General features: G+C 35.7%; 1 protein-coding gene across 1 annotated transcript in view; it reads left to right on the top strand.

The window, feature by feature from the left end:
* Positions 1-14694, top strand: part of CPLANE1 (ciliogenesis and planar polarity effector complex subunit 1) — a 59170-nt gene that overhangs the window by 33854 nt on the left and 10622 nt on the right. The window contains exons 31-43 of the mRNA XM_066568879.1: positions 233-301; positions 2314-2500; positions 4564-4821; positions 4994-5743; positions 6594-6760; positions 7964-8093; positions 9018-9072; positions 10268-10372; positions 10868-10960; positions 11601-11713; positions 11967-12165; positions 12434-12675; positions 13993-14086. Coding sequence (XP_066424976.1) covers positions 233-301; positions 2314-2500; positions 4564-4821; positions 4994-5743; positions 6594-6760; positions 7964-8093; positions 9018-9072; positions 10268-10372; positions 10868-10960; positions 11601-11713; positions 11967-12165; positions 12434-12675; positions 13993-14086 — 2462 coding nt within the window. The remainder of the gene's footprint in view (positions 1-232; positions 302-2313; positions 2501-4563; positions 4822-4993; positions 5744-6593; positions 6761-7963; positions 8094-9017; positions 9073-10267; positions 10373-10867; positions 10961-11600; positions 11714-11966; positions 12166-12433; positions 12676-13992; positions 14087-14694) is intronic.

Raw genomic sequence — 14694 nt, 5'->3', positions numbered from 1 at the left:
ACATGAATGTCAATATTTGCCAGCTCAGATTGCAGTGTAATGCAGTAATTAAAGCAATGTAGATCTATATAGCTTTTATCGAGTGACCTGCAGGTACTTTATCTCATACTAATTAAAATACTTTTTCAGGAGGTTATATGTATATTTATACACATACATGTATATAAAATGGAAACATACAGCATAACAAATTATTGTAGTATTTGCAATACTATTTTTTCTCCCTTTATAGTATGACTGAAGTTGTTAGTAGCACCGTTTCGCACTCATTTTCTATAAAACAAGATGCAGAAGTTCCTAGGTAAGATAAACCTATGCTATTTTATGTAATAAAACAATATTTTTGATTTGAAGTAATACTGATGTGTAGTTTTGACTATTTTGACTGCAAAATATTTGCAGGTAGAGTGTATTGTATCTACAAACTAAGTAGCTTTTTCTGGAACTTTTTTATACTATAATCCTTGTGGATCGTATACTCTCATGTGTTGTCTGGAATATCTCATGACTCAAATGTTGATTCAGAGCTACCAGATTTCAAGAGACATGATAGTTTTGTTTTCTGGGTCTGGACAGAATTCATTATATAATATTACTATGGAAGATACTTGATTGTATAGAACACCTGAACAATAATATTTTTAACTTATATACATTTTAAGTAAAATTATTAAAATGCAGCTATCCTATGGCAACTAATAGATTTACATAAATATATGCAAAATAAAGACAATGTTGGAATTGGGAAAAGGAGTCAGGAGTCAGTCTCAGGCTTTCAGTTCTGGAACAGTCCTATATGAGGCTTTTTTCAGTTTAGAAGAAAATATGAACTAGACATACTTTTGGGCTCCATTTTCATGTGTATTTAATCTCTCTTACTTCTTGAGTTTCTCATGCCAACTCTTAAAAAAAAAATTTACTCAATCTTTTGGCATTTCAAGTCATGCTTGCACATTCTAATTGCCTTCCTAAAGATTTCATATGCCCCTTCACACATATTACATATCCAAAACTACTCATTATCCATTACTTTATGATCCTGTTTGTTCACATGCTTGGAGGCCATTCTGTACAATTGTAAGACATTCTCTAAGGGTTGCCTGTATCCATAGCAATGTCAGCATTTTTCTTAAACCGAGAAATGTCTTTTGGGTTGATTTCTGTTGGTGCAAGTAAAATCCTTCAGTTTCTTCATAGCTTAATGTAAATCCTAACCATCTCTTCTTCATGTAAAGAATCAACGTACTTAATACTCTTTACCAACTAAAAGACCTTATTATCACTGTGGGAAAATGTAAAGAAAATAATTTACAATTGGAGTAACACGTACAATACATTACTCTGAAATCTCCTTACTTTTTAAGCCCAAATATCTAAAAGGAACTTTGTAAACGGCTGAGCTCTCCCAGAGCTGTTGGGGTCTGATCTGGCTATCTCTGGACCCTTGGCCCCTTGCAGCCTTTTCAAGGACAAAAGTAAAAGACACATCGCGCTCTTCTCCTCTGGGCTAAAAAATTATTAAGAAGCGGTGTCCCAGGGGAGAAAGAGGGCAAATGTCTGATGGTGGGAGACTTTTAAACCTGGAGGAATGGGGGTCGGAGGAAGAGGACCACAGCCAATGGGATACAACTGAGGAAGGGGTGAGGAGAGGAGTAAATCTGGGACAAACCATTACCACGGGGGCTTTTGGGGGGAAAAGACCATGTGATCAGTGCAAATTACCAAACACCCAAAACAACAACTAAATAAACTATTTAGTGCAATACAACACCTCACCCTTTTCTGTTAAGAAAAATTAAAAGAAAAGCATCGGCCTATTCTGATACAGATTATGAATTCATCCACCACTCATGATTTGTCGGCCTGTCAGTTTGCTTGAACATTACTTAAGTCAAAATGAATCTGCCTTCTTCCTTATTTCAACTAAAAATGTCCCTCTTCATTTTCCATCAGCTGTTTTTCTTTATGACTAACCAGGCCTTTTTTCTGTCTTTTTTGTCAAATCATTGTTTTCTGCCTGTATCTCTAGTGATAATAATATTTTAGATACACTTGTGGCTACAAAATCAGATAGAATTACATCTTTACAGCTGTTTTTCGTTCAGTATTTTAAGAAGTGTTAGGAAATATGTCCTACATGCTCTCTGGTCAAGATCATGCACTCACTGTTAATTATTCAGTTGCTCCTACAAATTATGTTTTTTAAATACACAGGTATCTTAAAAATTTTTCTGGATTGATTTAAGACAACCTTGTGTAGGTGTTTTGAACTCTGAATGTTTTTCATAGTTGGTTCTTTTCTTTCTTAAGTAGTGCAGACACTGTAAGTGATTCTCAGCCTTCTGAGACTGCTGTGTCGACTATGTCAAGTCTTGCCTCCCATACTTCTGTTTTTGCAAAGAAGCAAGAAGTCAAGGAAGAAGTCCCTAGAGAAGAGAAAGCAAGCACATCAGAAACTGTCAGGCAGATGCTGCAAGATGAAATGTTTAAATTAGTTCAGGTGAGAGCATCTAATTATTTTAAGTAGTTTTTTTGGTACCGTGTTGTTTAAAAAATGGAAATAGTTACTGTTTTAAGGTCTTTCTGTGTGTGGTTGGTTCAGTGCTGGCTAAATGCCAGTGCACCCACTAGAACATACCTACTCATTTCCTGCTGTGAGATAGGATTAAGAAGGCAAAGCAGGCTCAAAACTTTAAAAGGGTATAAAGAAAATTTTTTTGACAGTAACTCAAAGAAAGAATAATAAGAATCAGAATAAAACCTCTAGAACACTTCTCTTTCCCCTACAACCTTTTCTTTTTCACTCACAACTTACAGAAACAATTCAGTCAGTTTATCAGCTCTAGAATAGTCTTCTGTTCACTTAGGGAGGGGAGTTGCCCTTGCCATGCCATTGACTTCTCCACAAGAAACAGTTCTCTCATGGTTCTTAATGTCCATGAATAGCAGCTGCTCAGAAATCTGCAATCATGTAGTCCCTCCCATCTTTTGCAGCCTTCCCAAAGCTGTGTTTATGAGCCATGTCAGCTTATGGGGTTCAAGAGCAAAGGTTATCTTTGTCTGTCTCTGAGATCATTATCTCTGGGAACAGAGGTCTTCTTCTCTCCCTTGGGGCACTCTTTTCTTTCTCTGTTCAAACTTCTCCTGGGATCACAACTACTTCAACGTCTGCTTGCTTTAGCATAGATGCCTGTGCTTATATCTACAATTTGAACACTTCATCCCCCCATACTTTCAATAAGTTAGAGGGAAAAAAAGTCTGATGTATCAATTATATCTTCTCCATAGCCTTACAAGAGGATTTCAACCCAAACCTGAAGCATCTCCTCAACCCTCTCATCTAGGACTTGACTTCTTCTTACTGACCTTCATGTCTCATTTTGTTCTCTACATGTCTTTACTCTGTCCTTTTCTCTCACCTGAGGGAGTATTGAAGGTCTGCAAGTGTTATCTATGCCCTAAAAGAGTTAATATCTCACCCAGGGCCTGCAGATGCTCCCAGGATCCCTGCCAAGGGTGTTCAGAGTGCTCATGGTGGTGGATTTCAGGCCGCACTGGGGCTGTTTCAGTCTCGGGGGGCCCAGGCCAGAATGGTGGTGGCCGCTCTGGCTGTTTCCCATCCCTTGCTACGTTCAGTTCCAGCCACAGGGCTGCTCTCTCTGTAGACTACAGAGCTGCCTCTGGGGATTTTTTTTGGCTGCCATGCTGGGATCTCAAGCAGTCCCCGGGGCCTGGCCCAGCCCTCCCTCAAGTCCCCCTGGGCCGAGCGGGCCTGACCTGGCCCTGCAGCAGAGCCTGCCCGGCCTGGCCTGGCTGAGACAGAGCCAGGCCAGCCTTGCTACCTGTTCCCAGGCCAGAAGGGAAAGAGAGAATTCTCAGGGTTTGTTCGTTTTTACATGTGTGTTCACAGCGGCAGGTCTAGTTTTTAATTGGCTCATTAATATTCTCATTCTCAAAGCTAACCAGCAATTGGTTTTGCTAGGCACAGAGGAAGCTCTCAGCAGCTCCTCTCAGAAAAAATCACTTCCATGGGTGGCTTCAGTGCAAAACCAGCACAGGTTGTTTTCCTTAAAGAAATTCCTAATTCCATGTTAGCCACTGTGAAACTTATTTTAGACTTAACTCCTGCTTTTAAGTCTTTCTTTATACCAAGAAAATGAGTGGTATAATTATAGATCTTTGAGTATGTTTTAGCTCACATAAGTCAATGTCCTTCAACAGTTTACACTTGGAAAAATTCTGATGCTGTGATAGCTTTTCAACTGTGCTAGGATTTAAGTGGTTGTAGTATGTTGAGCCAATTCTCTATGACTTTACATTTATTGAAACTTCACAAAAAATTGAAGATATTTGTTTTGCTTTAGCATAACCTATGGCAGGTATTTGTTGTACCTTATAAGGAAGTCCAAAACAGTAAACAAGCACACAAATTAATCATTATTGAATCATCCCATTGTGTGTTTTGTCACCTCAGTGAACAGCTCTAAGATAGCCTAGGCATTTTTGCTAAGACTTCTGTTAAAGTTATTGGCATTTGTTAACTTTGTTCATGTGTGTATTCAGCTCCAGCAGATCAACTTCATGAGTTTAATGCAATTAGTGCAGTCGTCCTTCACCAATGTGCCAAATGCACAACAAGTATTGCAGCAGCATCGGTTGGTTCAGCTGGCAGGAAGCCAGCCTGCACCCACTGCTGAAAGCAATGCTTCTCTGAAAACACAAGTGCCCACTCAAGAAGAAAAGGGAAAAACTGGTCAAGAGAGCTCTGTTTTTCAGCCAAGGAAGAGTGTAGAAGATGAAAGCAACAATGGTCGAATAAAAGTAGGTATATCAAAGCATGGTTCATGAAGACTGTTCAGTATATCTGGTATGTTATCTATCCTGTTGAGTTAGGAAATGTGTCAGTAGTGATTGGTGTAGACAGAACTATTTTTGTGAGTATTTAGTGCATGGTTGATATGTAACTACTGGTTTGTTTGCTTTTCTCATTTAGAATCATCTGGATAAGAGTGCCTCTTTGACATTATTTGAAAGCAACAGCAAGGAAACAGGATTAATGTCACTATCCCAAGATTTGCATTCTTCAGTGCCTACTAAACCACTTCATCTCCTAGCTTCTTCTTCAGGCATCCAAAAAAAAGTGAAGCTTATCCCTGTTGAAAAAAAAACTAGTTACTCAAATGGATTTCCTTTGCTTAAGCTGGAATCAAGTTGTCATATCAAACCAGCATTTTTACATCCAACAGAAATGTCATCAGCGTTTGCCAGGCTACCCCCAGTACCACGAGTAGCTTGGAGTTCATCAGATTCCTTATGGGACCATCAGTCATCATACGCACCAAGAAAGAGTAAGGCAGAGGAAGATTTCCACAGAAGTAGATACAACCCTGAGATTTCAAGACAAAAGCATGAGGAAAAGGAGAGATGGGCAGAAACAGTGTGTGAGGGTCCTCCCAAATATCTGAATTCAGATCAGTGTGAAGGACAGCAAGAAGATTCGCCTCAGCTACAGTTCCCTGAAAATGTGAATATGTTCAAAGCACCAAGCACTCAGAACCTGGCTGCTATTCCACTGTTGCACTTGCAACTTGACCCAGTACCTAGAGTTCCATCAGCTGTAAGGCAGCCAATCACTACTACTTTAATACCTGTTAAACCTGCAGCAAAGGATGCTGACTCCAGAGAAACACAGTGGGATGCAAGAATGTCACTACTTCAGATTAATTTACCTCAGAAAAAGAAGGTACTGGATTTTAATAATATACTTTTCTAAGTTGTAATGTTTTGTCAATTTCATGGTTTCTTAGTCACCACAAGTAATTTCATCTTTACAGACTTTGAATTTGAAATTGTTCAGTACAGATGCCAGGAGGGATCTAGAACTAAGGGTACCTGCTTATTGACATGTCAATATGAGACAGACTGCAAGCCTGAAAGTGTTGATAACTACATTAAATTGATTCTACATTCCATAGCTCATCAATGTTCAGTACACTGGTAATAAGTGTGAAGAATTTACTATCTAAAATACTGGACAATATTTGTATGGTAAAAAAATAGGGTTTTTTCCTAGAGAGATTATAATAGAATTACTTACAGAAACAGAATGTGGTGAAAAATCCTGTTTTGCAGGGCAGAAATAGAATGGTAAAAGGCTTGGTAAGAAAATGTTATGGATGCTGAATACCCAATGTTTTGAAAAATGTTATTTCTTATGGACTTACATGCTTGCATATCCCAGTTGAGAAGAATGGAAATGCTTTTCCTTGAAAGGTGCTTCTTCAGTCCTTGTCTACAGTGGATGGTTCCTAACTTCACCCTGAACTACCTACACAAGAAATGCAAATATTAGTGAAATATGTTCTGTGGAGAAAATTCATACCTTTTAATTTTCAGAAAATAGTTTACACATATACATATTGGCAGAGGTTCTGTTCTGATGCTATTAATACTCCATCTCCATATTCTTTACAAAATGTTACAGGAGTTTTGTTTGTGTAACTGAAATCCAAACTGGACTTACTTTCTTCATCCAATCTGACTGGAGTTCCCCTCCACATTTTCTGTCTTTCTCTCTTTCTGAACCCTCTTAGGCACCAAATCTCATCCCACTTCGAGATCTCATTGCATTTGAGCAATGCCACAAGCATCATTCTGTGCCCAGTAGCTCCTTTGGACAAGACCAAACCAAACCTATCCAGCTACTAAGAACTGATGTTGAACCATTTGAACTTAGAGATGTGCAGAACAAAAGAAAAAGGCAAGCCAGATTTTTAAAGTGGAACTTCATTTTGATAGATTAACTGGTAACTTGTACTTTCTAGCTTTGGCATCAGAGGGAGTGTATTCTCTCTGCAAAGAATAAAATAGCAAATGTTAGTAAAGATACAGCAGAAGTGTATCATCAGGATGTGAGGAGTTCTTGCTCTTAGGAGATTGATAGGAAGAAGAGTCAAGTGGAAATGTTTTTCATTCCACTATCTGTGTTTTGAAGTCTTGTTGTCTTCTGAATGTTTGCTGTACACTCTTAATGAAATGCTCACTCCTTACACAGTGAATATTACACAGCACTGCTGTCTGGGCTGCATATTGTCACTGTCATATTCAAGAAAGAAAGAATTATGTGCTCTTTCAATGTAATTAAATACGTAGGCTGTTTTTAATAGAGACAGTGATTAACAAAATTCCTGCTGAACCTGAGTTGTAGGTTTTTTTGCTAGGTATGTTATTTATAACTTACAAAATTTGATCTATTTGATGTTAATTGATTTCACAAACAGTTGGAACAGTTGTTTAAGCTGCTTACATATCTTTACTCAGTTCTTATAGAATGCTGATAGAATGTTCTGGAATAGAATACTTGGTTTCTTTCAGTTATGTCATTTTGGAGCAGAGGCTCAAGACGAGTTTTTCACTATTGAAGTGAAAACTTGCCACGCAAGTAACTGCAGATACAGTTAGAATACATTTTAATAGTATCTATATAAGTGCTTCAAGCTGTAGTTGCTGTCATATAATCTACTTGTCACATATTAAAGAAGAAGCTATAGTTGCTGTTGTGTAATCTATTTGTCACCTAGTCGTAAGAAAATTACTGCTGTGTAATTGAAGTTTGCTTCTTATAGATTCCTTATGGGCATTTTGTGTAGAACTATTAATTATACACAAGATACAGATGTGAAGTATTATGAGGTTTGTTATATTTAATAGGAGTGTATTAGACAATTAGTAGATTTTAGTGTAATTGCTGGTATTTCTATGCATTCCAACAACATTTTCAAGTAGTTTTCAAGCAGGCAGAAATTGTGATTTGAACTGATCTATATGCAGCAGCTGTTGATCTTTTCCAATCTTTATTTCAGAGTTTATTTCTCAATAGTAATCTTTCCTCGAAAACAACCATAGGTATTGTTATTATTTCAAAGCACTTCTTCCTCTTTACCTGTAATTAATATGTTGACAGTAAAAAGAGACGTGGTAAGAAGCAACTGAAAGAGAAGGAGGAAAAGAAGAAACCAGGCGTGTCCTTCTGTCCAGATGACTCCATCATCAGTATTAGTGACACAGCAGTGCCTTCTGAATCAGAGACTGGGGTATAGAATTATCGTTCTTTCTTAGCTCTTATCTTTTCCACTCAAGTATTAGCAGAAAAGGAGAAAAATATAAACTAAACAATAATATACTTCTCTTCCAGGCTCTAGCCTACAAACAGTATGCATATTTTTAATTCATATACTTGCATTTTCTCTAAACTGGAGATTGATTTTTATAAAAGGTTCCAGAGTTGCTGGTTTTTTTTCTGGAATGTGAACTTGTTTTGATAGGCTGTAAGTCTGCATGTACATTTGTAGTAAATACCTATAAAAATGTTAAAAATGAAAAAAAAAAATCCTAGTAGTGACAAAGTGACCCAGGCATTATTCTTTCCATGTAGGCCTGGATGTATGACAATATAAGTGTAAGGATGTGCAGCATTGGAATCTCAGGTTTGTCTCTGTTCAGACTCTGAAAAAAAAAAAGCCTTCATCAAGCTGGGTTTTGATTAGGCCTTTTTGATATCTTTTGGGGGTTATCCTAACAAATACCAAATTTCAAGCTTAGAACACTACCAATTTAATGCTGGCTCACTACCCAGAACTGTGTTTCTGGTCCATACCATACTTTCTCTAAGACTTCACTGCAGCACAGCAGCTGGAGTTCAGCAGGTCCTCACCAGACCTGGAGATGTTCAGGATTCAGCAGGGGTAGGATAGACTCAAAGAGGAATAAGGAATTTATGTTACTGCATGTCACCCTTAGGTACCTAAGAGAATGTTACATAGTCAGTAAATTCCACTAAGTTGGAATAGATCAGAGGAATTAAAACAGGCACTGAGGAAAGTAAGTGACTGTTATTTCTTTTTTTCTCCCAAATCATTACTCATATGAGGTATATTGGATAGTTAACATCACCAAGAAAGCCTTTACTCTGCACTGGAACTATTTTTTAAAGATATTTCTTTTTTTCCTTATATTAGGATCACAAACCAAAACAGGCATCTTATGTTCAAGATGGTTTTTTCACGTCAATGGGCAAGTACAAGTCTTTTTAATGTTTTGAGTACTCAAAAAAAATAATCAAGGAACATTAGTCTGTTAGAATTCACAGTCAAACTCTACAATAATCTCCATGTTAAAAACTAGGATAGTGTGCTTTGTGGTCAGTAGAGCTTTCTGTCTTATGGGATCTCTCCCCAGACCTTTCAGGATGTACAACAGGTGTCCAGATCCAGAATTTTTGGGAGATACTAGTTTTTTTGGGATTGGTATGAAGAGAGGTGCAGGCAAATTTAAAATCTTGTGCAAATTATCTGAAGATTCAGAATAATTTTCACAATAATTTTAGAAGTATTTTGATTTTTCTTCAAAATGAGTGATAATCTTGTATTTATGTTTATAAACAATAGAGTTAATGAAATAATAGCAGTATGTCAAGTTAATTACCTGTGGTTGACAGTGACTTCTGTTCATGTGATTAATCAAAATAATTCTGTAAACATTTCCATTCCTAAATTTTTATTGTATTTTAAAAATATATTATGCAAACATTATTTGCCTGCATATTCTAATTACACAAAATTTAAGGCTCTTGTAAAAGAAACTCAATACATGCCATGTTTCTAGCCTGCAATATGAAGACCAGACCTGTGGAAAGATTACCTTCTTTATATAATATGTTAATTCATGACAATATTCAGTTCTGTCACAGGACAAAATGCAGTTCATTCTCTGAAGTTTGGCCTTAAAGAAATGCAAACTTTGTAGCAACAACAATAAAGAAATGAAGACATACGTGTCATAATATTCCTCCCCTCCTTTTAGAATGTGAAACAGACTGTTACTGTTCAGCATATTAAAATATTTAATTTAAATATTAAATATATTAAATATTAAATATTAAATATATATTAAATATATATTATATAATATATATCATATTAAATATTAAATATTAAATATATTTAAATTAAAATCACATATCTAAACTGAATCTTGGTTGTAATTCAGTGTAACATTGTGTCAGCTGTTTATTCACATAAAATTGGTAGCATGAACTTTTCTTGGAGTAATGTTTGAGGTATACTTAGAGACAAGTGAAAATTATCTGTCATAAATACAAGTAAGAAAATGTTGGAGCCCGTAGTTGTGAGTTAGTATCATTGCTTTCAAATATGTCAATTTTTTTTTTATCAGTAATAGACACCTATTTTGTATTATCACATTTTAGATGCAATGGATAAAGCAAGTATTACCTCTGCAGATCTACATTATCTGGCTTCTGTAGGAAAAAAAACAGCAGAAACTCAAGATGCAAGTACAAATACTTGTCCCGGTAAGTGCTACACAGGTAATCTACAGAAACCAACTGTTTCTGGTGTTGATCTTGATTAGTTGTGATATTTGAGTTTTCAAAATGCAGCAGGTTTGTAAAGAGAAGGCAGGTTTTTGTGCAGTTTTCTTGTTTCTAAAAGAATTAAACTAGAAAAAAACAGAATATAAATTATAAAGCAGTAGTTAAAATAATTATAATTAAAAATATTACTGACACAATTATGTAAGAGTGTCTTCATGCTTTCTGTAAGTCTGTTCTGCTGCAACTTTTTCTGAAAGCTTGTTTTAATTTAACTTGACTTTATCTAAATGCATTTTAGACAATGTTTCACACTTGACTGAAATTGCTTCCTTTCCTCTTCCCCCACTTTTCTTTGACTGTGAACTGGCAAATCAGAAATGTACACTCAGATTATGCCATTGGTGTCTTTTCTTTATGTAAACTCATACATTCTGGTCTTCTTTTTTTTTTTTTTTTTTTTTTTTTCCAATCAAGAGCTCAAATCACATCAGGATCATGGGATCAGTGGTGGAAATGAGGTTTCCAAAGTTGAAGAAAACGAGCTGGTCACATCTGTTCCTGTATCAGGTGTGGCTGCAGTCTTTCTCCACTTCATTTGTTGTTTGGGAAGTCTGTAAAAGTGTTCTAACATGGGTTTTGTATCTGAGACAGCTTAATGCAGGGTGCAAATAACAATGCTAATTTATCTGACTTTCTGAAACCCAATCCTCATTTTGTGGATTTTAGCTTGATTTTAGTGCTCATTTAATCTTTAGATTTAGTGTAATGTAGAACAAATGAATTGATCAGTGGGATGTTAAAACAGATCACACGAAATTGAGCCTGCAGTAGCATTGTTCCATAAATACATTACATAGATTTCAGTACCCAAATATTTTCCCTGTGATACCAAGACAGCATACTAATTTTTCCATTATTGTAAAATTCAACAATGTTCTTCGATTTAAAGATAATTTCACTATATCACGTGACTCATTTGCAGATAGTTTTATTAGAGGTTTCTATCTGAGTAATCTAATTTCTTTGGATTAAGTAAAGATGCAGATTTTTTTTACCTAAGTAGGAGGGACTTAGATATTAATAGCAATCTAGATGGCAGCTTAGTCAAAGCTTTTCTTCTAGAGAATGCAGAGCTGTTTCTTAAAAGTCTGAAGTTTTTGTGTCTTTTACTGTAAATATAATACTGACTATTATTATTTCCTTGTAGAATCATCCAATTCCTCTGAGATACTACTGCCAGACATGTATTTAAACCTGAGTTTCCCCACTGAAGTGAATGAGAAACCTTTACCATCCCTTCTGTCAGATGCACCTGATTTGGTTAGTGATCTAATGTACATATGGCTTAAATGCATTTTAAGTATACTGTTTGTCTTCATGAATTTAGGTTCTTTGTATCTGCATGAGTCAGTTGTGTAATGTGGTAGGGAAGATTGTATTTATTTTGTTCCAAAAACAAAAAGCCTTTCATCTGCAAATGTCAAGAGGTAAACACAGGAAATGGTGAACAATGCACTATAAGCAGCTCATTCCAAACACATACTGTATAATTCTTCATTATCTTGTTGTTTAGCATAAACGGGAATATATCAGTGTGATTGACATTGAAGACAGTGACATCCTTAGCAATTTGCCCATGAAACCTGAGTCTGCAGAAGAGATAGCTGCTGAACAGCAGAATGAGAGGCTTGAAATTCCATCTACTGCAAAACTTCATCACACAGCAGCTTCTGTTACTAATGCAGTTCTACCTGGAGCACTTCAGAAGCAAGGTAAACCATTTCAGTTTTAAATCCAAGAAAAAGTAATATTCTTTTGATGTAATACTCCCACAGAAAATCTGCAGCCTTTTCCCAATTAACCTCAAGGTTTTTTAAACATCAACCTTGATACATTTAACTTCTTTTGTACTGATTCTTGCCTTCTAAAACACCCTATTAGGTATGGCACATTTATGCCTAATTGCATGCAGTATTTAGGTGCTTGTGGCTTATTCAATGATACTGGTGTATTCTTTTTTTTTTTCAATTTTATTTTAAGATGATCAGCAGAAGAACGCGTCAAACAAATTGCAAAAGGAAGATAAGTCAGATTCTGCTACAGATATTGTAACTTGGAACATAGCACATGAAGATGGAGGAACTCTTCCTTCTTCAGGGCTTCCACCCAAACTAATTGAAAAAGAATACTTTTCCACAAAGCAGAAGGAAATGGATATGCAATTACGGGTACTAGAGAACATAGTGGAAAATATGGAGCGGGATTTCAGAAATAGCAAAATGGTAAGTGCTAACTGTTGGTTTTTAAACAGTTCATTTTTTCAACAAAAGACAAAACTTCCATTTTGGAACGATGTGTTCTCAAATCTGCTTAGTATCTGTTGAAAGATATTGAGAATAATATATATATATTTATTATATATTTGTAACATTATATATAATATATAAAATATTATCTATATTTTAATACAAGTTTTACATATATGTATATATATTGTTCTTTCATATTTAGTGCTGAATCTGTTGGCTGACATGGTTGCTTACAATGGACCAAATGTTGGCCAGAATGGTGATATTAGTGAATGGGCAGAACATACTTAATTTCTGTGTAACTGAGTTCAGGCTGAGCAGGAGACCTTTTTTAGTCAAAGACTTCTGCAGTTGTACCTCTGCAAAATAGTTTGTGACTATTTCTGGAGCCTGATCCAATTTGTTTCATAAAATACTTGCATTTTTGCCATCTTTATAAATCCTGGAATATGTAATTAAAATAAAATTGGGCTGTGATGGATTTTTTAGGTCTCTTCTAACTCATGGTATTCTATGATTCACAGAAATGTAAAGACCTCATTGTGTCACTTACACACAGTTATTACACTCAGGTGGATTATTTAATCACTTACATTCTTCATCAAGGTTGTTATTTAAGTCAGATTTTTTTAAAAGCCTGTAGGGAAAAAAAAATCTTGATATATCCTGTATTTGTTTCAGCATTTCATAGCACCTGGGTTTTAAAACTCCTGGGTATCTAGCCAAATCCTAAAGAAAAACCCTTTTTTGGTCTTTTTTATTTAAAGTTCATACTTGTTGGTCCTTCCTTTTATAACAATTTCTCATTACTGATATGTAATATCAGTTTTGAGATTTGTTCTTTTTGAGACTAATGGTCAGTAAAATATATCACTCTGGGTTAGTTTTAGTTTTCCTTTTCTAGTTTGAAACTTCAAACTTATGAAGACAATGGAAGTATTTTAATATCTGTGGGTTTTAGATAAAATATATATTGGAAAACTTCAGCTACTTTAAACGTAATGTGATTGGTAGAAGTAAAACTGTTCAAACAAATAATAGAGTTTATATGTATTTTTCTCAAAGTAAGTATCCAGAAGATTGTAATTCTTACATGAAATTAATCTACTTGAGCTGCTTTGATTCCTGAACATTTTTGTTTGTTTTCAGTCAGAAAACTGCATTAACATGTTCAAAAGCTTCTGACAAGAAAAATATATTTAAAGTGGACTTGGCATAAATATGTGTGATATAAGTCTCAGAATACCTTGAAGGAAGTATCATTACCTAGTTTTTGGGTTTCACTTACAGTTAGTGAAGCTGATAGAAGATTTTGAAATGGCTGCTGATTCAGACCTTGGTGCTCATCCTGCAGTCTCTGAAGCTGCTGAAGTCATTGGTGCTGGTATGTGTCCAGTGAACAGAAGGATAATAAATGTACCATGGAATATGCATATTAAATAACTTCTAGTTACCACAGACATTTAATGCAATCCCTAAAGGTGTTACTGAAATATAAATCAAAAATACCAGAGAAAGAAATAAAATGAAAGGTAGCCAAGCTGAGTATCAAGTTATCATATCTACTGGTTTTATTAAAATCTTACATCAGCTTAACCGTTTACTAGAGCAGATGTATTGAATGATATATTGTTTATCTAACAAATAACTATGTAGTACCTACTTATAGCTACTGGGCTGTGCCAAGAACATTGTCTAATCCACTTATGGAGTTAATGCAAAGCCTAGTGGTGGAATCAAATCATGGCTATATCTGTAATCATACGTAAGACAATATTTAGGATGTCCTTTAAACTCACCCAGAGCAACTCCTGGTCCAGTAATTTTCTTTGTGTGTGCAGGACTGGTTCACGCAGCACAGCCCAGGAGGTGCCCTTCTCTAGGGAGGCACAGCTGATCCAGGTCCAGGCTGTTGTAGGTGACAGATAAATTAAAAATGCCACTAACCAAGATATACGATAATTTCTGCATTTTGAGGATTAGCCATTGATC

This window comes from Molothrus aeneus, chromosome Z (assembly GCF_037042795.1).
Source record: "Molothrus aeneus isolate 106 chromosome Z, BPBGC_Maene_1.0, whole genome shotgun sequence".
NCBI lineage: Eukaryota > Metazoa > Chordata > Aves > Passeriformes > Icteridae > Molothrus > Molothrus aeneus.
The sequence above is the reverse complement of the archived record's forward strand: the minus strand, read 5'-3'. Positions and strand labels throughout refer to the sequence as shown.